The sequence below is a fragment of the Amborella trichopoda genome, chromosome 2 (assembly GCF_054954075.1).
Source record: "Amborella trichopoda isolate Santa Cruz 75 chromosome 2, AtrichopodaSantaCruz75HAP2 v2.0, whole genome shotgun sequence".
NCBI classification, from domain to species: Eukaryota; Viridiplantae; Streptophyta; class Magnoliopsida; order Amborellales; family Amborellaceae; genus Amborella; species Amborella trichopoda.
Genome location: NC_142337.1, coordinates 4,532,192 through 4,555,200, shown reverse-complemented (window position 1 = coordinate 4,555,200; position 23,009 = coordinate 4,532,192). Strand labels below are relative to the sequence as shown.

The 23,009-nt window shown below is 37.2% G+C and overlaps 1 protein-coding gene across 4 annotated transcripts; it reads right to left on the bottom strand.

The window, feature by feature from the left end:
• Nucleotides 1-409: 409 nt before the first annotated feature.
• On the bottom strand, nt 410-21,651 carry LOC18443048 (uncharacterized). Of its 4 annotated transcripts, XM_011628280.3 has the most exons (19): nt 21,133-21,651; nt 19,463-19,535; nt 18,244-18,287; nt 12,697-12,739; nt 12,026-12,181; nt 11,706-11,855; nt 7,264-7,335; nt 7,102-7,146; nt 6,923-7,002; nt 6,189-6,253; nt 6,035-6,101; nt 5,502-5,615; nt 4,505-4,578; nt 3,691-3,788; nt 3,526-3,585; nt 3,374-3,442; nt 3,137-3,190; nt 1,677-1,770; nt 410-549 (listed from the first exon to the last, which is right to left on the bottom strand). In XM_011628280.3, exons 1-18 carry the CDS (start codon nt 21,213-21,215, stop codon nt 1,702-1,704), a joined length of 1,416 nt encoding a protein of 471 aa, XP_011626582.1. In that variant the 5' UTR covers nt 21,216-21,651; the 3' UTR covers nt 410-549; nt 1,677-1,701. The 4 variants fall into 4 exon arrangements, 3 of the variants coding, with proteins under 3 accessions (XP_011626582.1, XP_006853312.1, XP_088713638.1); XR_016048904.1 differs by lacking the exon at nt 410-549 and having other exon boundaries at nt 1,412-1,770; nt 4,505-4,573; nt 21,133-21,649; XM_006853250.4 differs by lacking the exon at nt 410-549 and having other exon boundaries at nt 1,412-1,770.
• Nucleotides 21,652-23,009: the final 1,358 nt, after the last annotated feature.

Sequence of the window (23,009 nt, the reverse complement as noted above, 5' to 3'; positions counted from 1 at the left end):
TAAAAAAACTATTCCTCAACTCATACACACATACAAGGTCATATAAAAGGAGCAAACACACAGTGGTGCCGACTCTCGAGACAAGCTGAAAAAAATTGAAAGCAACGTAGTCCAATCAACAAGCACCACATGGCACATCAACAATGAAAACTCACCACGTTGCAGCTCAAGGCTTGGGAGGTGGTGGGGACACGATAGGTATGGATGGAATTTGGAGGTTAGGAATGGAAGGGATGGTTGTCGGGATTGTCACGGGCAACAAAGGTAGGGACGGCAACGGCGTAAGGCTCGTCGGGAAATTCGGAATTGTCGTGGGTAAAGAAGGGAAAGAGGGCAGAGGAGGGATGTTGGTTGGAATACTCGGAATTGTCGTGGGAATTGAAGGGATTGTTGTCGGGATTGCCGATATTGTCGAGGGTACAGGCAGCACAAGGGGTAAGGTTAGGGCAGCAGAGGGCGGAGTGTCTAATAAGCGGCGTGCCCCAAAGCCACTGAGCAACGATAGAACCACCAGCATTGCTAGGAGGAAGCTCTTGCTTGAACCCATGGCTGGAGAGAGAGGAGAGAAAATGTTAGAAGATAGAGAGAGAGAGCTTAACAGGAGAGAGGGTTGAGCAGAAGTTATTGAAGAGAAGAAGATTTGATCGTTTTATAGGAGAGAGATCTTGAAAAAGGACCAAGGCCTAAGAGGGCAAAAGAGGTGTTGGTTACGGTTGTTGGCTTCCATGGTTTTGACCAGGTTTTGCAGAGATTAGTTTGCCTTCCCATCTAACATCTACCTCAAATTTAAAATTTTAAGCCCCAATTCATGCCATTTTTCTCGCTCTTGAACAAACAATTCAAATATGAATATAGTGACCTACACATGCATGCACACACAGTTTTCTGAGAGTCCAAATTTTTTAGGTTTTTATGAACTGGAAATCAAAAATATTTGTTTCTTGCTGATTTTCACCATCCAAATTTGTCCCAAAATGTTCTCGACAAAATGATCAACAAAAGCCCTATAAAATGTGCTTGGATAAAAAAAAAAGAAAAATCAAAGCTCAATTCCAGCTTTTTTTTGCCCTCTGCCATTTTCTTACCAAATTAATTATTATATTGGTTTTTATTTTGATTTTATTTACACCCACTAGTCTATGGAATGGAATAGTTGTTTTCTAATGTTTGATTTTACATTTTTTTTAATTTTCTTGCCATATTTTTCTATATTTCCTCTTTCTTTCGACTTCGCCAACTCAGCCAGTTCCACCCACTGGTCCAAGTTTTCAGACGCCGGTACAAAGCTAGTAGAAAGCTAAGCAAGCACCATGCAAAATTCAAATCTCAGGCAACCACACATTTTTTGGTTTCATCTCCAGAATGGGAATAATAGGCGCAAGCATTCATACCTGTGCTCTTACACTGAATCTTTTTGTAAAATCTATTAGTTAAGAAATCATTCACCAAAAAAATTTCGCCAAAATCCAATCAAAATCAAAATAACTAAATTCTCACAGGGATATCACACTAAGTATCTGAGAACATACCCCTTGCGAAAGGGTAAAACTTCTCGAGACTAAATTAACTAAATACAAGATGTCATGTCTGATGCAAAGGGTAGAACCAAAACGAGTAACAAAAGAGACTAGAATGAGAGAAAAATTAACAAAACAGATAAGAGGGAGATCGGAAACCTTGGGCCATGCGACACACGTGAGGCTATTGGTGTAACTGTGACCGAGACTGTATCTTTTTCCTCATAGTCCAGAAAGCCGCAAAGTAATGATTCTGCAATTCATGACATACAGCAGAATCATATGTTGTCAAAAAAATTATTGTACAGTATAATAAATCTATTTATAGCAAATTATTATTAAGAGTATGAAAACATGTCGACAGCCAAAGGTCAGACGACTCAAACTACAGTCTCCGGAAAAGGCAGAGAGCTGTTCAATTTCCCTCATTCAATATATGTTGTCCACCCCAATTCATTGTGTTTTGGGAGGTTAAAAGGCAACCCTCTAATCCTCTGAAACCCCTCAAGTCGAATGCAAAGAAAATGTGTACACCACTCTCTCTTACCACCCCCACCCCCCCCCCCCCAAAAAAAAACCTGCCAATCTCCAAAATCTCTGCTCGCTTCTCCTTCTTTCCTCATGTGTGCTATAATTATCCACAATCAATCAATTTGCAGGTTCATTTTTTGGTCAATAGAAAAAGATAACCTATCGAGCTTTCTTTACAAGTACAGAAACATCCAATTCGCACATACACAAACAAGGGTTTGAGAATGGATGGATCAGTAACCATAGCTTTGTGCTTGAAGATACAGCCATGACAGGAGACCATTCTGATTCAGCTAAAGATGCAGAAGGGTTGATCAAAATACAGTGAGCATGGTTGAAATCCTAGTCCTATCAAGGAACACAAGCTTTCTTCAAAGGGTGGGTAGTTTTGGTGTTTTGTCCCTCCTGATTTGAGTGGGGTAACAGGGAATATGCGGGTAACCCACTCAATCCATTACATTTTAAATGGATGCCTAAGATTAGTTGTACTTGATCAGATTGTTGCCTGTCCTTGGGTGAACAAAGTAGTAGCCTGCACGTGGGTGAATGGAATGTTTTTCCTCGCAAGAAAGAGTGTGTTAGATTAGGGTCCATAACATAGGCCTAGGTACTTGGAAGAGTAAAAAATAAGTATAAAAAATTCATTTCACTCCATGCACCATTATAAATAGGTTTTTGGAGGCTTTAGTTTATGCGCGTCTTTATTAGGTGATCCTATGGGATCGATTCTATTGGTCGCATGACCAAAACACTTATGCGGGATTTATATATCCTAAAATTTTCTTAAAACATAGATGCATCTTAAAATCAATATAATAAAAAGAAACTGATTTTTAATTCAAAATTCCCCAAATCTAACACTCATCAAAATGCAGACTCCAGGTTCAGTCTAGGAGATCTGGGAACTTCTTTGACCTCTGAATCCTTTTTTTTTTTTTTTCCTTCTCTCCATTTATAAATTGATATAGGGCTGTTACAAACATGAAATGAAAGTTTCAGAGAACAAGTTGGTCCCACAAGACTCAAAATTTTCCTTCAATTTTTAAATTCCTAGCTGTCACACCCATCTTTCAGAAATAAAAACTTACTTGCATCATGGACCGAGGGTTTGCAGTGTAAGTTGTCTCGATGGTCCTTTCTATCTGCAACTCATAAGATTAATAACCAATAGTTACAAAGAAGAAAGTTCTTTTCAATGCGGTAAGGATGCAGAGAAAATGCAAATATAGGATGTTCCAATGTTAAGTCATAAACCAAGAAAGCACACAACTAGAGGAAAAGAAATCTCGTAAAGAAAAAGGAGGCGATCATAACAGACATGATACCTCCAATTCAAACCCATATTGGAAGGCAATTCTTTTCACATCTTCTAAACTGAGTTCGACAGACATTTCCTGAAAGGACACGCAGTCTTCATTATAATTCATCACAAACCATATTTAGGGGCAAACAAGGATCATTTCAACAAAACTCTTACATCTTCTGAGCCATAAGAATCTGCGAAGTGATACAGTAGGGGACCCAGATTTATCCACACCTATCAACTCAAAACAAATTTATCAACAATTTATATGGAGTGGCTGTAATCAGGAAGGTAAATAATGCTGAAATTTTTCAAGTGGATAAACCAAGAGTAACTTACTCCTCCATCTCTGAGGATTCTAGATATGATTTCAATGTATTCAACAACATTGTGTGCTGTATCAATAAAAAAACAGGTGACTACCGTGTCCCATGAACCTGCAAAATCATCATGCAAGATTTTGACACTAAAATCAGTAAAAGGTGCCCCAGCCTCAGTAGCAAGGTGAGAGATAAATGTATTTAGAGAAAGTACAGTAGAATCTAATTGGACAAAGGTCTATAGGAAATCATAGTCCATTATGGTCATCATCTAATGAAATGGATGGCGATGGGAAGAGAGTTGGACAGTGTCATGTCCCGTCACCCTCTCCCTCCCTACCTACAGCCTATTGTTTTATCGGTGAGTGACCACCTAAACGGACAATGGCCTTATCATTGTCAATTGGTTTATAATATCTAACATCTCATGAAAGGGAAAGTGATGGAAAGAGAGTGGAACAGTGTCATGTCCTGCCCCCCCAACCCCCCTCTCTTTTCTTCTTTTTTCTCTCCCTACCTACAGCCCATCATTTTATCGATGAGCAACTACCTCAGTGAACAATGTCCTTTCCATTGTCTATTGGATTGGGCACATGAGAACCTTGTCTCCTATGTTGTCAATCCCACAGGCACAAGCCTGCACATTTTGTAACAAATATTTTTGCAATTTGGAGTATCGTCCACTTCAAGTTAACATAGATATATGCTCAAACTAGTATAACCCTTTTTCAAATAAGTACATCACAACCAATTCTCTACATGCATATGTTGTGTATGGTACATGCAAAGAACCACTGAATATAACACTAAATAAGAAAAAGTAATTTATATACCTTCTTGACTTTGATCACCATAGACTTCCACAAAATCCCCACCACACATTGAAAAGCCATCAGTTATTCCTGCACTGCTAGCAAATTCTAATTATTTCGGCTGTCCAGTTTGCTAAGACAGTGGGAAAATCTTCTGTATCATCCATGTCACTATACACATCATACAAAAACCTTAAGCTCCCTTAATTTTCTAAGCTCATTGGCGGTGTACATGATAACAAAATGTATTAGTCAATGAGAAAAGGGAAGATATACCATAACCCAATTATGAAAATAAAAGGACTCCGTCACAGCCAAAACTGAGTCGAATTGCCCCAGTTTTTCGGTTTTGGAAAGAACTTGCTAAATTCTAAATGCAAGAGAGAGAGTGTGAGCGTTATCAGCGTGTGTGTCCAACAGTAGGCATTGAACTTAGACCAAATCTAGAGAGAGATACAACTGCTTACCGAAACCCACAACATATAATTTGGCATTAATTCAGATTTTATTTAATTTTAAAAAAAATGGAAACTTGAGAAGCCAAGTCTTTCCTTATAAAATCCAGGGATCCTGCAAGTTACATTGAAATGAGCAAAAAGTGGATATGAGGTTTTGAACACTGCTCACATTTTTATTACAAGGGAAAAAAAACATTGTTCATAGTTCATAGGGCATCGTTACAATGATGAACGGAGATCAAGAGGGAGTGGGAACCCCCAAAAACAGGATATGACCCCAATGGATGGTCCACCATCTCTCCGGCACCATCATTTTGATGGGACTACCCCAGTGAATTATGGTTCCCCATTGTCCATGGAATAACATTTGACTTTTCTTGCCATTAATCATTGTCAAACTGAAAACTACCTAATACTTTAGGATTTACTTTGATTTCAACAGATGAGGGATTCTATTCTTTCATTCCATGATTCAAAGATAAGGGGAATTTCATGCATGGATACCTAAAGAACAGACAATATCAAAGAGCCACGGTTATCAGAGAGCCATGGAAAGATACCTTGCAGGATGTATATCTGGGAACTCAACAGGTCGAAGTTGATCTCTGTCAGACAGTGAGTTACAGTTGCTATGGATCCATGGATAAATTGTCCATTCTCTCTGTCTCTGAGTACTAGACAATAAATGAAATTCCGAAACTCAGAATTCAAAAGGAAAGAGTAAAGAAGTCCTTTTTTTTCATTTTTATAGTTGATAAGAGCCAGAAAAGGATGTTGAAGTACTTGAATGAATGACCTAATAGCAAATAAATGATCTTTTTAAGCATAAATAAAAAACATTTAATGGAAAGTATACTATATGCCAAAGGATTATGGAAACCACAGTTATCCAGGAGTCAAGACCATCCGTTGAAAAAGATGGGAAGTGATGGAGAGAGTGAAAGCCACCAAAAGAGAATGGTGAGTCTTGACAGTCTTGTCCATCATTTCACAGGACAGTCTTGACCCCAATGGATCATGGTTTTCAAAGACCACTGCATTATAGTATCCTCACCCAAACATAAATTATAACAAGAAATATAAATCATCTCACTGGTTTAGTATAAAGCTGGAGCAGATCATCATGTAGTATGAAAATTCATTCCCTTGGCTTATGAAACCTGTTCAGAAAATGATGAATAAGGTCCTCTAAATGGGAAAAGGTCATATAAAAAATACACAGTTTGTGTGCAGAAAGAGTAACATACCCAGACAGGAGATTTCCAATGCGAGCCTACCAAGTCCAGCACCAGGTACCAAGCAACTAGGAGGCCTACACAACAGTTTTATCATAATACCTCTAACCATAACAATTTGAACATTATATTAGAGCAGCATTAATCTTTTTAAACTATGATGCAAACTGATTCTAGGGTTATCGTGCAGGCAGGATTTTAGAAGAAATGTTGCTCTCCTTGTATTTAATCAAGGGTCTATACGATTTCTTGAACAAGATACACGGCTAGCTCCTACTGTTTAAGACTCCAATGCCAATGAAGCGGAACTTAAAGGCAATGCCTACATGTGATACTGAAGGAATCCAGTGATGATAACAAAGATTGGACAAGTTCTTAACTGGTTTCTTTCTCACAATACTAAGTTACTAATAGCGAAAAAAAGAATTGAATCACATGCAGGTTCAGATCTCTTGTTCTTGCATTTTATGTCATGGGTTCAAAAGCAATGAACATAAATGTGGCCTATACAATGGATCCAGGAAAGATATATACCATAATCCATTGAACCATGGGAAACCTATAATCTATTGGGTGATAACCACTCAATGACATAATAGACAATCATCTTGCTCAATCACCGCACATTTTGACCATGTGCTTTTCATAGTTCACTGGATAATAGTATGCTTTTCAATGAATTTATAGTTGCCAAGTATCATTCAAAACCAACCACGATATGACAATATGCAAGGGAAACCGTATACCTGTCTTTCCTACGAGTGGGAAATAAACGATCGAGCTCTTCAAGAATAGGTCGATAGCACTGATCGCGTTCTCTTTGTCCCTAGTAACGAATATATATATATATATATACAGGGAGTGGGAGTGTTATTCTCGTAAACAGATAAATAGATAGGAGAGCAAGAGCGAAGAACATGAATACCTCTGGTGCCCAATCTCTGACTATGTTTCTTATTATGCAGCGTACCTGAAACAGGGAGGGGGGGGGGGGATCTACCATCAGCAGACTTGCTGTTGTACTGTATACGTGCAATATATATACTGCCATGGATGAGGATGATATTCTATCTGAAGATGCATGTACCTTATCAACATCAACTAGAGGGACATTAAGCTGAAAGGAAGGGTCCCACCAATCAAATGTCGGACAATCACCCTTCAAAAAAAAAAAAGGATAAATAACCCTGAAAACAAAAATCTTAAGAACAGAAAAGGATGATTTTTGTATGAAATACTACGAGCTAAAAGCTAAAAGGATTCCATAAAATCATTTTAAGTTATGACAACAATACATTGGATTGTGATTCATAAAGATTTCTTATTACCACCTATGATGCATGTATACTTGTATATGCTTAAGTACCAGTGTCGTCCTGTATTGACACTGACATTGATACCAGACACTCCTAACATACTTGTAAATATAAAATCATACAACTATAAAATCTATCATATGAATAAATAAAATAGGAAAAGTATACAAAGAGACCAGTTACTTCTAACACAAGAAGGTCACAGTCACTCGTGCTTCAAATTTCAAATTAGGTGGTTGTGAGTGTGTCATTGACTAAACTCAACGTTCAAAAAAAAATTTCTTGAACTTTGTGGCATATCCCAAGCTATCCAATGGCTAGGAGTAATTGTGACCTCCTCGTAAGAAAGATAAATGGTCTCATAGTATACAATCCCAATAAAATATTATGTATCGCTATATGGTATCTATATGCATCAATGCCTTGAGTACATATATTCACATATTCGGCAAGCTACAATATATATTTATCATCGTGTCAGATAGGATACTTGTATCTCTCTCCATATCCTGGATTTTAAGAAATTCTGTCATATCTTTGCTCTCCACATCCATCCTTGTGTTTGTATATTTAAGAGGGTATCTAAGATTGTCACACAATTTACTTTTTCATATTTTTGTTTACACTTTACAAATTTCTCCATATTTATAAGTATCTTAAGGGTGTCTGCATTGTTCAAAAAAACGGACTGCCCAGCACCTAGGCGGTCCAGAAGGCCTGGGTGATGCGGCCAAACTGGGCGGTGGTCCCTGAGCGGCCGCCTAGGCGATACAGAACCCGCCTAGGCAGCCACCCAGCGCCCAGACCTAGGCCGCCGCCGCTGCCACCTAAGGCTTGCGCCCCGCCGAGAGGCAGAAAAGTACTTTTTTTTTTTTTTTTCTTCATTTTTTTCCAGATATAAAAGTTTAGAATGATAGGTTTTAGGTTCATTTGAAACCTAAACCCACAATAACCCCTTTTAGAGAGAAAGAAACCTCCAAAAAACTGCATTTCATTTGATCGAATCATCGAAGTGTTTTTCAAAGTTTGGAGTTTGAGCAACAAAAATAAGTACATTTTTTAGATTGCTTGTTTTATTTTGAGATGTCTTCTTCAGGAGTTAGTCAGAGTGGAGATCAGAGTTGGAAATATGGATACAAACCGAATCCAAATGACAAAAATTGCGTTAAATGCATTTTTTGTGAAAAAGATACAAAATGAGGCATAAACCGGTTTAAGAAACATCTAGCCGGTATTAAGGGGGATGTTGCCCCTTGTAAAATGTTCCTGAAGCTATCAGAGAGGAGATTAAGCAATTTATAAGTTATGTAAAACAAAAACAAGAACAAAATCCTTGTCATAGATCTATTTCTATTTCTGCTACTTCTAGAAGAAGTGATCCAGGTTGGAACTATGGGTACAACCCAAAACCAAATGATAAAAATTGTATAAGGTGTAATTTTTGTGAAAAAGATATCAATGGGGCTATTAGCCTATTCAAAAAACACCTTGTTGGTGTTAGAGGTAATGTTGCTTCTTGTACAAAGGCTCCTGAAGCAGTTCGGGATGAGATTAGACATTTTCTGAATTTTGAAGAACCAGAAAATGATGAAAATAAGAATTGTTCTATGGAAGTATCTTCTCCAGGTTCTAGTCGGAGTGGTGATCCGGGTTGGAAGTATGGTTATAACCCGAATCCAAGTGATAAAAATCGTATTAAATGTAATTATTGTGGAAAGGATACTAATGGGGGCACTACCGATTTAAAAAACACATTGCCGGTATCAAAGGGGATGTTGCCCTCGTGTAAAAATGTTCCTGAGGCTACCAAGGAGGAAATTATACAATATTTGAGTTCAGAAAAGCACAAAGAAAAGGGTAGAGAAGCCAAGACTCCTAGGACCTCATCTGTACAGACTGCACATACTAGTAAGAGGAAGGTAGAAGAAGAGGAGGATGAGCGTCATATTGACGAGGGAGATGACTCTGATGATGATGGCCTCAACTCTGATGCATATGATGAGGCTTGCCCTATTGATATTCCCTCTGATAATGATGATGACGACGACTGAAGACTCTTGCCTCTTGGTGCTGAGTGTTGAGTTTATTAACTGTTGTGTTGAGTCATGAGTGTTGACTTTTGTTAAACTGTATATTTTCTAAATTTCTGTATATTTCTGTTGTGTTGAGTTTTGGCTTTTATATTCTACACTTGTATGGTTTTACAGTTTACTGTTTTAACAATATGGATTATCAAAATTCTCTTCTCGATGTCTTTTTTTTGTTTTTCAACTTGGACTATGGTATATTGGTATGTTTTTTACTTTTTTTTCAACTGGGCAGCCACCCAGGTTCTGGGCGCCCGCCTAAGCGCTGGGCGGCCTGGACCCCCAAGGCTGCCTAAGACCCTCCTAGTGCTTTTTGATACCCTGGGTGTCCGATACTAGTACCAATATCATATTGCATAAATACTGGTACAACGAGAAATACACAAGCAATTGGGAATTTTAACAATAAGCTAAAAGGAAGACATAAATGGAAGTTGTATACTTGTGCACAAAAAAAATAGCATAGGGAGTTCAAGTCATTTGTTGACCTTCATATATGTGAGCATACGAGATCAAATTTCAAGGCCCAGTAGAAGAGTAATTGTTCTAGAGGCTGCACTCTACTGGTATGTTGAATAACAAGCCGATAACTATATATGTATGCTCTAGCACAATACTTCCACTAAAAAGATCAAATTGATCATGTAGCACCAGTGACCTCTACATATTCGAATTTGAAACACAGTAGGTATAAAAAAACAAATTCCACAATCAAAAGTTGCCAATTTTGTACCACTAATTCCATGATTTCCGATTATCTTTATAGCTGAAGATGATGGAATGATTGTTGCAACATACAACAAGTCTTCATCCCCCATCCCCCACGCCTCCCACATACAACACACCAAACACACAGACATCACATGTACCACACACACACACACACACTCATCAACTAAAGCCTGTGAAATTAAAGGTGAAATGGGCCATTTCTGGGGCCCAAATGACATTCAACAAGTCATACCCATGTGACTACCACAAAAACAAAATTTATGGAAGGTAAAAAATAAAATTATTGTATGACATCAAATCATCATCATCATTAACAAAGCATTTTCCCAACTAATTGGGTTCGGCTTTACTTTTGCTCTATTAAGGGTCATACCCTCAGTGAGACCATAAGCCCCTATATTTTTTCTCACTACTTCCAACCATGTCCTTTTGGGCCCACTCCTCACGCTTTTTTAGCCTTCCACTTGAACTAACTCGTACCTCCTAATAAGTGTTATACTAGGTTTGCGCCACCCATGGCCAACCCACTTAAGTCTACTTTCTCTCATCTTATCGCCTATTAGTGCCACACCTAAATTCTATCCCTTCTTGTCTTGCCACTCATCCATCTCAACATCTTCATCTCAACTACACTCATTCTATAAGTATGTTGTTTTTTTATTGCCCAACATTTCGCCCCATAAAATAAAGCTAGTCTCACAGCTGTCTTATAGAACTTTCCCTTCAGCTTCATTGATATGCGGCGGTTACATAAAACTAAGGTTGCACATCTCTACTTCGCCCAACCAGCTCTAATTCTATGTGCGACATCTTCAATCTCTCCATTTTTTTCTAGATTATTGACCCAAGATATCGAAAGTGCGCTCCTTTTGTATTTCTCAACCGTTAATATCAACTACTTCCACGTATCTGCTCCTATTATTACTAAACTTGCATTTCATATACTATATCTTTGTCCAGCTAATTTTAAAACCTTTAAATTCTAGAGCATCTCACCAAAGTTCTAACTTTGTGTTACGCCATTTCAGGTCTCATCGATCAAAACTATGTCATCTACGAACAACATGCACCATGGTACCTCATATTGTATGATATCAAATAATGAATGTAATAACCATCTCTGTAGATAATAGATGATATATTTAACAGTGCTATATGGATAAGCAAAACACATACAAAAAGGTTGAATTTAGACAAAATTTCGCAATGAAACAACTTACGTTCTTTAAAAGAGCACAGCATAAGGAAAAAAACTTGTTAACCATAATTATGAAAAAAGAAAAAAAAAAATCTTAAACATACTCCAAATCCAGTAAAGATCAAGCCTCACTAACATTTCTTAAAGGTTTCTAGTTTCTACAATAAGATATAGGTTTAGGGTGAGACAAGCACACCTTTCCATTAGCTTCTGAAACAGAGTAAGCATATGTCTGACAGCCAAAAACCTTAGTTTTATCGTCACAGGCACCACATGCACTGCTACAACTGCAGGTTGCAGTATGGATTCGCGTATCTGAATCACGAAAATTTCCCATGGATGACGCCTGTTGGTATCTACAGATGTCAAATTCCCAATTAAAACAAATTTACAGAAAACCTCAGGGTATCTTCCAATTATGAGCATATTTATTCATTCACTGAAAGCTTGAAATCGGGTACAAATTTTGCATATGGTAGTTAAGTTTATAAAATTCTAAACGGATTTTCCATGAACCTCAATATTAGCCTTCTTCAGTGATGTCTGATTCAACCTTGTGCTTTCCCCATCAGTAGAACAGCTGCCTTCATTCAAGGTTGTGCAAATACTTACAGGAGGTTCATTTTCACCAGTTTCAAGATTCCGTGTCATGTCAATAGGAGGTTCAAAAGCCTGCAGATAATAACCAAATTTTCACTGAACAACCAAGTTGATATCAGAAAAGGAGTGTTTCACTTCTGAGAAACAACAAAACCGATTTTGAGGCAATTGAAATTGTTCCTGATATTAATGCAATCAAATAAGCAGGAACATCCTGTTCCAAACCATGGAAGAATAGCTAGGAAACAATAAAGAGAAGATATAAATAAGTGCCTGGAACACCTGTGTAAATCATGCAGGTGCACCTGCAACTTGGAATTTCATAGCCATGCCTTCCTAATCATTTTACCCTTTCCATTCAAAGCATTTAAAAAAAAAAAAAAAAAAAAAACCTTATTTGCCTATTTTCAAATATCGAACAACGCAACTCTCCCAAGCTCGGTTTCCGTATTTCAAATTTCTGGAGCACACCATTTGTACAGATGTTCCAGGCACTACTTTAGCATTTCCCCACAAGTACATAGAAAAAGAATGGTAAAAAGCAATATATGGATGGATGCATAAATATAAGCAGGAATGACTAGAACCTGAAGCATATTCAAAATGACATAGCCATTCTCAGAGATGCACCTGCAAGATTAAGGCCACCAGTTAAGATCTATTTCAGTTTCTACATCCATCAACTATTGTATCTCAAACTCAAGAAAACTACATGCATCATATCGTGTTTACATATTATTCGAAGGGGAAAAAAATACCAAACACACATTACCGTTTTCTAATAAATAACCAAACATACCACGAAAATGGTTTGATATGACTGCAGCCTCACCCAGAGAAGTTGGTTGCACCTTACCCAATCTTTTAATGGGCAAGGGCCACAAACCTCCAAATTCATCCTCCTACCCTCCAATATCAACTTTCAGAAAAAAGGACTTGGAGTCCTAAACATTCTACACCTTGACAGCCATCTGAAAACCTGATCTGGACTATCGTTTCAATGGTTAACAGATTGATCACATTTGTAGCCTTTTAGGAGCTCCAAATCATTTTGCTGAGATGGAAATCGATATGTGTGGTTTTAGAGCATTTATGGATCCTCAATCCTGGAAAATATGAAGTTTGAGCAATGGATGTTGCTGGGTTTTTTGGCCTTTTTTTTTATCTTTTATGTGTAATGACAGTAAACGGATGTCTCCTAAGAGACAAGGTTATTTGGCCTTTAAAAGCCGTGAGAGCATGTAAATATAATAATGATAATGAATTTTGCACTTCAATAGGAGTAATTGTTGACTGACCTAGGGTCCAGCGGTCTATCGCCTGGGTCATGTCCAAAAACCTTTCCCTAGGCATAGGCACTGCCGTTAAGGGTTTATAGAGACTCATTGGTCATCCCTTGTTGAAATCAGAGAGATGCCCAGGGACATCATTTGTGGGTTAAGTGAACTTCATGGTCTCTTGTATGTGGATGTAGGTTTATGAGAGTGAGGGCTCTCATATGACTTTCGCACAACATATACATATGACAACCGCATTTTTGGGAAGCAACCCCACAGAGGGAGACGTGTATATGTATATAGAGAGTGCCCCCTTGCACTATAGTGACATGTGCATCTGACTTGCTCTTAGGAGGAAAACTTATTATCCACATTTGGCTAGCTTTGACAAGCCAATCATGAGCTAACTTTTAGTGATGGTCCCATCGGGTTGGTTTAAGAAGACAGTTGTAAATCATGGATCCTAGCACGACTGGAGTGCCCTGACAATCACTTATTTTTGACCTATAGAACTAATCCACTTCTAGAGGCATTTATGTGTGTGTTAAATTTTTAAAGAACCCCGTAAATATTGTATTCAACAATATTAATATTTTTGTGACTTTTAGCTATTTTAAGAATTTTAAAATTGATTTTAAATGAATAAAAATTCCCAAAAGGTTATTTCCAAAATTAATTCTCATATGGGGGTGTTTTCGAAATTTTGGTCAAGCATGGTGGGACCCACATGAGTGGGCTAAAGGCCAGCTCCCACACTTGTGGGCCCACATAGTGTGGAACGTGAGGCTGACATGGCCACACGCCCCCACTTAGTGGGACACCCATGTTTCCACTAATTTGGGAAATTTATGAGGTGTCAAATTTCTGATTCATGCATAATACTTAGTTGGATTTATCTTGAGATAATCTTAGTGAAAAATTTTTGTGAGATACCATGGGATCTAGATTTGGAGAATGTCAACTTTTATGGGATCCCGATTATTTTGACTAAGTTTTTATTTTTAAGGGATAAGGTTCCTAAAATCCTCCCTAAATTTAAGGGACAAGGTTCCTAAAATCCTCCCTAACTTATGGTAGCTGATTTCAGAGATGGACGGCTCAGATTATTTCTCACCGCATAAACTACCTAAATATTTTTAGATAATGTTTAATCCTATTATGATTGGAACACCCTAGGGTCCTTGAGGCCTATAATAAGGAGGGGAACCCCCCTCAATGTCAACTGGTGTTAGCAAATTCGAATAGGAACGGTTAACCGAACATAGGCCCGGAAGCGGTTTAACTGGCCTAACCGATAAACTGGTTGATTCAACCGCTCTAACCGGGCAAGTCCCAGGCAATCAAAAAAGTGTTGAAAAAAATAAAAAAGATACAAAAAAAAGATCTACTAAAATATGAAAAGCATATAAAAAGGTTAAAACAAAACACATTCAAATGAAGTTGAAAATTAATGAAAAAAATGGATTTTCATGAATCGATTTGTGCCTAGGGGTATTTTTAAATTTTTTTGAAAAAGATGGGAAAATATAAAAGTGAGTATTAATGAACAAAACAATTTTAATCTTTACCATAATGTAAAGAATATTAAAAATGCATTACAAATCAAATTCCTTATTTTTGGGAATTCATATACATTGTTTTGAATTTATTTTTTTTAATATCGGTTGATCACCAAAACCGCCAAAAACCAGAAATGGCCAATGGCCTGTTCCAATCTAACCGGGCGGTTAGCGGTTAGATCGCCCGGTTTTCCCAACAGTGATGTCAACACATTTGACCCCCTCTCTCTCCCTCCCTCCCTCTCTCTCTCTTTCTCTCTCTGGCATGCCATCCCCCATAAAAATATTGGGGTTGCACGCACTTCTCAAGAAAGGGGGCACGCACAGCCCAGACTGAGGCTAGGGCAGTAGCCACTCAGTGACATGCCCTAAGGATTAAAAAGGGTCTCTAAGAAACCCTAACTGTGACCCCTCTCAGCCCTATAGATTTCAAATAAGGGTGTTCCAAGAGGTGCTTCCCAATTTAGATTGTTGGATTCAACAGGACCTAAGAATCAAGGCGCCATCAATCGTGTGATCAGATGTTGGGTATGCCAAATCCTAAGGGGCAAAAAGTTTAGTAAGTCTTCCCAGTTTTATTTGTTGTTTTTGCTTCTTTTTCGTTTTTTTCTAAGTTGTAAGTTCAACTTCAATTTTTCAAATAAAGCTTTCTTGGCACTAAGATTTAAAGACCCTAGACTGCATTAGTTTTATTTTTGCATTGTATTGTGGCAATTGTAAGAAGAAATTTCAACCATCAATAAAAATGAAGAGAAGTTTGTTAATTTATATTCTGGAATTCCACATAGCCACTACTATCAGATGCACCCTAAGAGCCATTTGGATCCTGGAAATGCATATCCAGGTGATGCATTTCCTGGAAGGTCGCCGATCTCCCCAATTTAGATGTCAAAAATAGGTAGGGTTGTTAACAGGTGCAGATCGGCCAACAGGCTTTCATGTAGTATCAGTGCTAAGGCCCTCAATCCAGGCCAAGGCCAGCTTGGAAGGCCCAAACTAGTTTTTTGGTCTTGTCTAGCCTTGGCCTAGTCGAGGATCAGCCCAAAAAAATTTTAAGTACACACATATATCAAATGTTTTTCTCCATATTTATATAGGACCTGGCCTAATCCTGCCCTATTGTTTCAAGCTGAGCTCAAGACCAGGCTGGTGCCCAACTCCGTATGCTAACAGCCCTATAAACAGGGGGATGGAAATGAAAATGTATATCCTAATTCCTGCATGTAATGAAGAAATGAATTTTCCAAAAAAAAAAGTTGCAAGATGCAGCTCTCAAAAATTGGATAAGGCATCTCCATAATAGACACGAATATGTTATTTTAAAATCGCCTAATCCATTTCAAGCTAGAACAAAAACAACAGTTCCCTCCTCACCCCCGTTCCTCCTCTCTCTATCCTAGCTACCTTGCTTCTCTCTCTAACCCTCACGTCCCCCCTACTCTCTCTCTCTCTCTCTCTCTCTCTCTCTCTCTCTATACCCTAGCTACCCTACTTCTCTAACACTATTTTTGTTTTGACACAAAGCTTGTTTTAGGGTTTTGCTTTTTAAACCAGAGCCATGACTGTAACTCCTCATATCAGAGAAGCTCTCACCTCATATTTCCAGGGCTCTCACCTCTCATTTGTAGATACGCATTTACTCAATATATTAAAGCTTTGATATTGGTGTGAAGATCCTAACATTTTATTTCTATGAATTTAGATCTTGTTCCTACCTATACAAGAAAATTAGTTGTGGTAGTCAATGATATCACCATCGGAGGTGAAATATTAAATGGACGAGTATGGTATTTTGGAAGCAAATGTTTTAAGGGAAAAAGCGATATATCCCCCTCTCCCACCTCTGTACCTTTTTCATTATCCAAATTACAGTATGTATCCTTTTTATTTTTCTAAAGACCTGTCATCTAAACCCCAGAAAAGCTCCCCCACTTTCTCCCTCTTTCTACCCATGAACCCCTTCCTCCCTCTCTCTCTCTCAACCTCCATTGAACCCAAATCTCTCTCTCTCTCTCTTCTTGTGAACTTCACAATTAGGTTAAAAGTAGCATCTCAAATTCTATTTATATGATGGTGATATTAAAAAAAATAAATGGGTTGTAATTTGGACAATGAAAACGGTAAGGAGGGGGTAAACATCCTTTTCTTTTTACTTGGAGGGGAGTCCAAGGGCTTTCCATTGACCCGAGGGTTTATTGGGGATTACCATTAATTATAGAGAGGAGGTGTATCCGTCTTTCTCCCATATTTTAATTGGTTTCCTAAGTTTATAAAGTTCTATAATCCTATTATTAATATATATTAATATCAAAATGCTTAACTTAGAATTCAAAATCAATAGGAAGCAAATAATCAAAACCTAAGCATCTACAAAATCACAAAAGTAAAAACCTTGACCAAGAGTTGCTTTTCATACATAGAAGGTAGCAGATAAACAAATCATTGTGTTGGACATGGCAGGATGGAAAGAGACCATGTTTGAATTATAACATCAGTGAAAATACGCAAAAGAATGACGGCTAGGCCAAGGAATTTGCTAACTTAACTGTTTTTCCATTTTTGTATAGGTGATTAAACTATGGCTATGACAGGAGAAGGGAATATGGTTTTTGAAACTCAAAAGGAGCATCCTCAATCTATTGTCGTGAAGGAAGCTAGAGATAACAGTATCTCAATGAACTGGTGGCAGGAACGGGTTGGACCCGAATTCATCATACCCAAACCCAGACCCATCGGACCGAACCCAAAAATTGAAATATTTATGTATTTAAGTATATTTCATAAATTGAGACCCGAAAATATAGTGTGGGACCCAGACCCAAATAGTGTTTGGATCCAAGATTTGGACCCGGACCCCACCCGCTGGGCCCAATTTTGGACCCATACTCGGACCCAGGTCAGGTCTACGCATCGGGTACAGATCCATTGCCACCCCTGCAATGAATGTCCAAACTGCGCCAATATGATAACCTCCATCATTCATCATCACAAATGGATGGCGAATGGCCCCCTGGGGGACACTATATACCATACCCCATCATATTTTACCATTTTTTCATTACAAATCAAAGTTGCTTCCGTCTCATCTATATGAGCTACTCCACCGATGAGCAATTTATTTTAGGCAATAACATATAAAAAGAGAAGACAGATTGACACTAAAGCAAGCCCCTATTTTGTAGTTTCATAAAATTCCACATGCTCCAATATCTATGAAAATAAAGCTAATGACAAAAAAACTGATCTACAATGCCCTTTCCCTCAAACTTAGTCAAAGGCGAAGAGACTATTTATTTACCATCGTAGCCTTCGACATTTATAAAGATAGTGAGGAAGAAGAGCCTGCACCAAGTACATAAAACAAGTAAGAGCCATAAAACCTACAAATTGCAAAGACAATTGAGTCAACTATTAACCAGCCCCCATATAGTGAAAATTAAGGCAAGAGAAACATATATAGCAGTAAGTACTACAGTGAAATTATTGTGGGGAAAAGAACACTCAAACCTAGATTCTTGTTACCTGCATGAGATATGAATAATGACATGAAGGGTAAAACAATGCTTGAAAAGGCAAGACCACTATCAGAGTGGAGGAAAGTCATCATGTATGCAATGATCATGGTTAATTAGTAAAGGGTGCCGTTTGTATAGAGCCTAGGCTCTAACCAATCAAATTAGAGCCTACCTTCAAATAGTGTCGAGAAATGTACTTTCAAGACTGAAAATATTTGTGATAGCCTTAAAATATATTTACATCTTTATTTAAAAAGTTTAAATCTTCAAAAATACTGTAGATCGATAGATCTATGAAAACATGAAAATCTTGAAAATTGATGGTCCAAAAATGCGTTACAAAATACACTATCTCCAAAATTTGAAATCCATTTTTTTTCTCATGTCCATGCATCTTGATATCGAGATGATCAATTTGAGGATATTTGGGCATCAAAACAACCTCTTCTAGTGAATTTTTTGAGGTAGGCTCAAATTTGATTGTTTAGAGCCTCGGCTCTATATAAACTTTTCCCATTAGTAAATAACACACATGTAGTTGTCGCACTAGTTTTAGCATTTTTCCAGCCCTCATACTTTTTATGGCACCTAGACGTATGACTTCAGAAAAGGCTAAAAAAGGCCTCTCAAGATAAGAAAAATAAGATTCCCAACATCTAAAGTAGTTCTACAAATCTGGGTCAGAGCCAATCAGTTCAGTACCACCAACTGTGAGTAGTTTCTGGGAAATTTCTCCTTTGATAGTTGTAGCTTTTTTACTTTGGGTTTAACCTGGTGATGGACTTGATAGGGCTGGGGGATTTCAGTCTCTATTGTTTATCAAAAAGGCTTCTAATCCCTTACAAGTTCACTTTCTCATCAGTCATCAAACATGATAACAAAAAAACTTTAAAAATAAACCATTACAAAATGCATTTACTTCATCACATTCCAAAACAAAAAGTAGAGGCAAATAAAGCACTTGCACATTATGAAGCAGCATTAACTATATATGAAGCATACCTTATGTGAAGGAGGAAGCTTGTGAAAGGATCTTTCATATCTGTGAACATCCTCCTCTGCTGCAGCGGCATAGCTGGACAAGGAATTAATGGGAATCAGTGAGGTAGTAATCCTTATAAACAATGCACATTGCTGATGATTTCTTGTATTCCACTCGCATCAAAAGCTTTACACATCAGAAATTTGCAAAAATGATGCATAAATAAATCTCAAACAAAATAAAGTGTCATCATTTTTTCCTTTAGTTGATAACTATCATCCTGGAGAAGACTGAAAAGAAGAGGACAACAAAAAGAAGGATAGGATGCAATGGCCCTTAAGTTACATGGTAACATAACAACCAAGAAATCATCGATAGAATAAAACATTGAGATGCAAATTAACAAAATATGCGCATCAATAGGAAAACAAAATGCTCACTCAGAAATTCTGTAGTATACAATATCAACAAATTATAGCCATAGGGCCAAAGGGCCTATGCTGATCTTCTCTGTACTATTCCAATTTGTCCATTCAAACAAAATAAAAATAAAAAATATTGTAGTCACGATTCACAAAGAGCACCAATGACAACCAAACTTTAGAAACCAATTAGGGACGATCTATTTTTCTATGAAACAGCCAGCCCATCCCTATTGTGGTTTAGGACCAAAACTCCCGGAACATGATAGCAAAGGCCAATACATTTCACCAAACAGTAATGCAAACTAAAAAAGAAAATTTCAAATCATGGTATCCAACTATAGAGCAAACTCCAAAGCATCAACAATATTTAACTAATATGAGAATGTGAATAACTCATGCACAGAAATAGTAAAAATGAAGGCAATCATGTTTCAAAAAACAAACAAAGATTGCAAACTATATCCGCAACTACTTATCAGAGTTGGGACTGTCATATATCTATAATTCTATATATTGAGTAACACCTAAATATGTTCAGAAGGAACTCGAAAGCGCACATTAGTTGAGTAAAGGATATGTTCTACGAATAATAACATCTCTTCATCTTTGACTGTCCTTTTGCCTCAAACAACTAGAGTTTTCTTTCAATGAACACCATAGTTTCTCAAAGAACTCCTGTAAGTTAGTCACTAAATATGGCCAATTCCAACATCTCATCCATTTTAGACACATTCGTTTTATACTAGACCCAACCATCAAGTAAATTCGTTAAGTAAACTAGTTCACACCTTAGCTTCCTGTTATGCAGATATAATCGTTAGTTTTTAATAATTTTCAGGCACATGTTTATATTAGGTTCCATAATATGGAACAAATTTAGCCCAGAAAATGCAAAATAAACAACAAGAAAACACCTATGGAAGACTAAAACAAGCATATGCATCCGATAAACCATAATGCACTTCTTACGAATCATTAATACACACAATTGGAAAGAAAAATCATAAACAATCATGCGACAGCTCATTTCATCATCAATCAACACTTCCCAATAGTTACAAATCAACACTTCCCAATAGTTCATCAACTTTGGGGGTTGTATCGAAAACCAGTGATGGGTACCATGAAAAACTCGAAAAGGCAATAATAGGTACTTCAAACAGAAAACCCAAGTCACAAAATACGTCGAAATGAGAAATTTGTGTTTTGTAATACATAGGTAAAGATTGATCCAATAGATGTAATTACAGAGAGAGAGAGGTTACTTTAGGTATGCGCTAATGATTCGCCTGAGAGATTGTATCTCCAGGGCCTCTTCGAGTCCGGAATTATTAGTGCGCTCATCCATTTCCCAGTCCTTCACTGTTCGTTCGAGATATCGAAGAGAGAGAGAGTTGCTGATTGTGAGGGAGAGTCAGAGAGTGAGAGAGAGAGTTGCTGATGGTGAGGGAGAGGCACAGAGAGAGAGTTGGTGATTGTTAGGGAGGCAGGTAGAGAGAGAGTTGTTGATTGTGAAGGAAAGGGGGAGAAAAAAAGAGAGTTTTTATAAGCTGCTGTAGTTCTTATTAGAGGACTTCTTATCGACCTAAAGCTATTTAAAAGATCTTACCCATGTTTTTTACTCACGTTTTTTAGTCTAATTTCACAATGTCAGTAGAATTTTTATCAACCCCTGGCTATTTAAGATCTTACCAATGTTTCTACTCGTAATTTTTAACTAAAATTCTTTGGCTCAATTCCTACCAAGGGTACGGGCCTATCCCTACTTAATCAAGGCTCAATTCCTAATAAAGGTATGGCCCTCTCCCTACTTATTCAATAGGAAAAGATCAGAGTCGTGACGGTAGCACCCCCACATTTTAGTCATTAAATTTTAGTTTTTATTATCACCACGAACCCCACTTAATTAATACCCGTAAGAAGCGAATTTTTAATCTATTTGAAAACAACGGTTAGGAGATTATCTACCCCACTAAATTACCAAAAACAAAAATTAAATTTCACACAATTCATTATTGGTTTTATCAAAATTCTAATAATTTGTTAAATATTTCAACTTTCAACTATACTTTGATATATGTCCCGACATCATTTTATAAGGGATGCAGCAACCTAGGCCTCCTAGAAAAAGTAAACCCGCAATTTGAATACTCACCGCATAATGCAGTTGCAGAACGTCTATGCAACCCTAGTTATGAATTTTTTGAACTCCCATTTTTTTAAGTCCGAAAATGATGTATGTTTGATTGATGTGAATGTTGGAATAGATGACCCGATAATGTTTTACAATATACACTACATTTGGGTATTGAAAATATATATTTCAATTAGGCTATATGGCGAAAGACAAAATGTTATATTACCATGACAATCCGGTTCTCAATTCGTATCACAATATCATACTAGCCCAGAACACTAAAACCTTTTGATTTTCCACTTGAATCCATCTTTACCAACAAAAAAAAAAAAATCCAATCTTCTTCACCAAAAGAGTCAAAACAATGTCGCCACCACCTTTATGGCTCTAATAATATGTGAAGAAAGACATATGTCATAATATACTGAAACAATTCATTTTTCAACTAATGTAACAATATCACAAAAAAAAAAAAATTTAGTTAATGATGAAAAATGGGGTACACAAAGAAGAAAAAATTACATATATATCCGTTATACTTTACGTTATTACGAATGTACCAAATAGTTTCTGTTATTACATGTATGTTTGTTTTTTACTTTTTATAACGTAATTTTTTTAAAAATACGAGTTTACACTTTTTCTGATGTTGAGTAAACGAATTGGAGGATTTTTCCGGTATTCAACATCCGAAAATAAGCTGAAAGTTTAATGTTCGCATTCTCATTTTCGAGTGTTAAACATCCGAATTGAAGGGTTTTTCGGATGTTCAACATCCGAAAATGGTTTCGGATGTTGGACATCTGAAAATGTATGACTTTGAATTTGCAACAAGTCTCTGGAATTTCGCAGTTATTTTCGAATAATGAACATCCAAAATATGACATTTTCGGATGTCCAACATCCGAAACGATTTTTGGATATTCCACATCCAAAAATGTCATATTTTCGGATGTTCATCCGAAACCATTTTCACAATGAATACAATGTATTGACATAACCCTT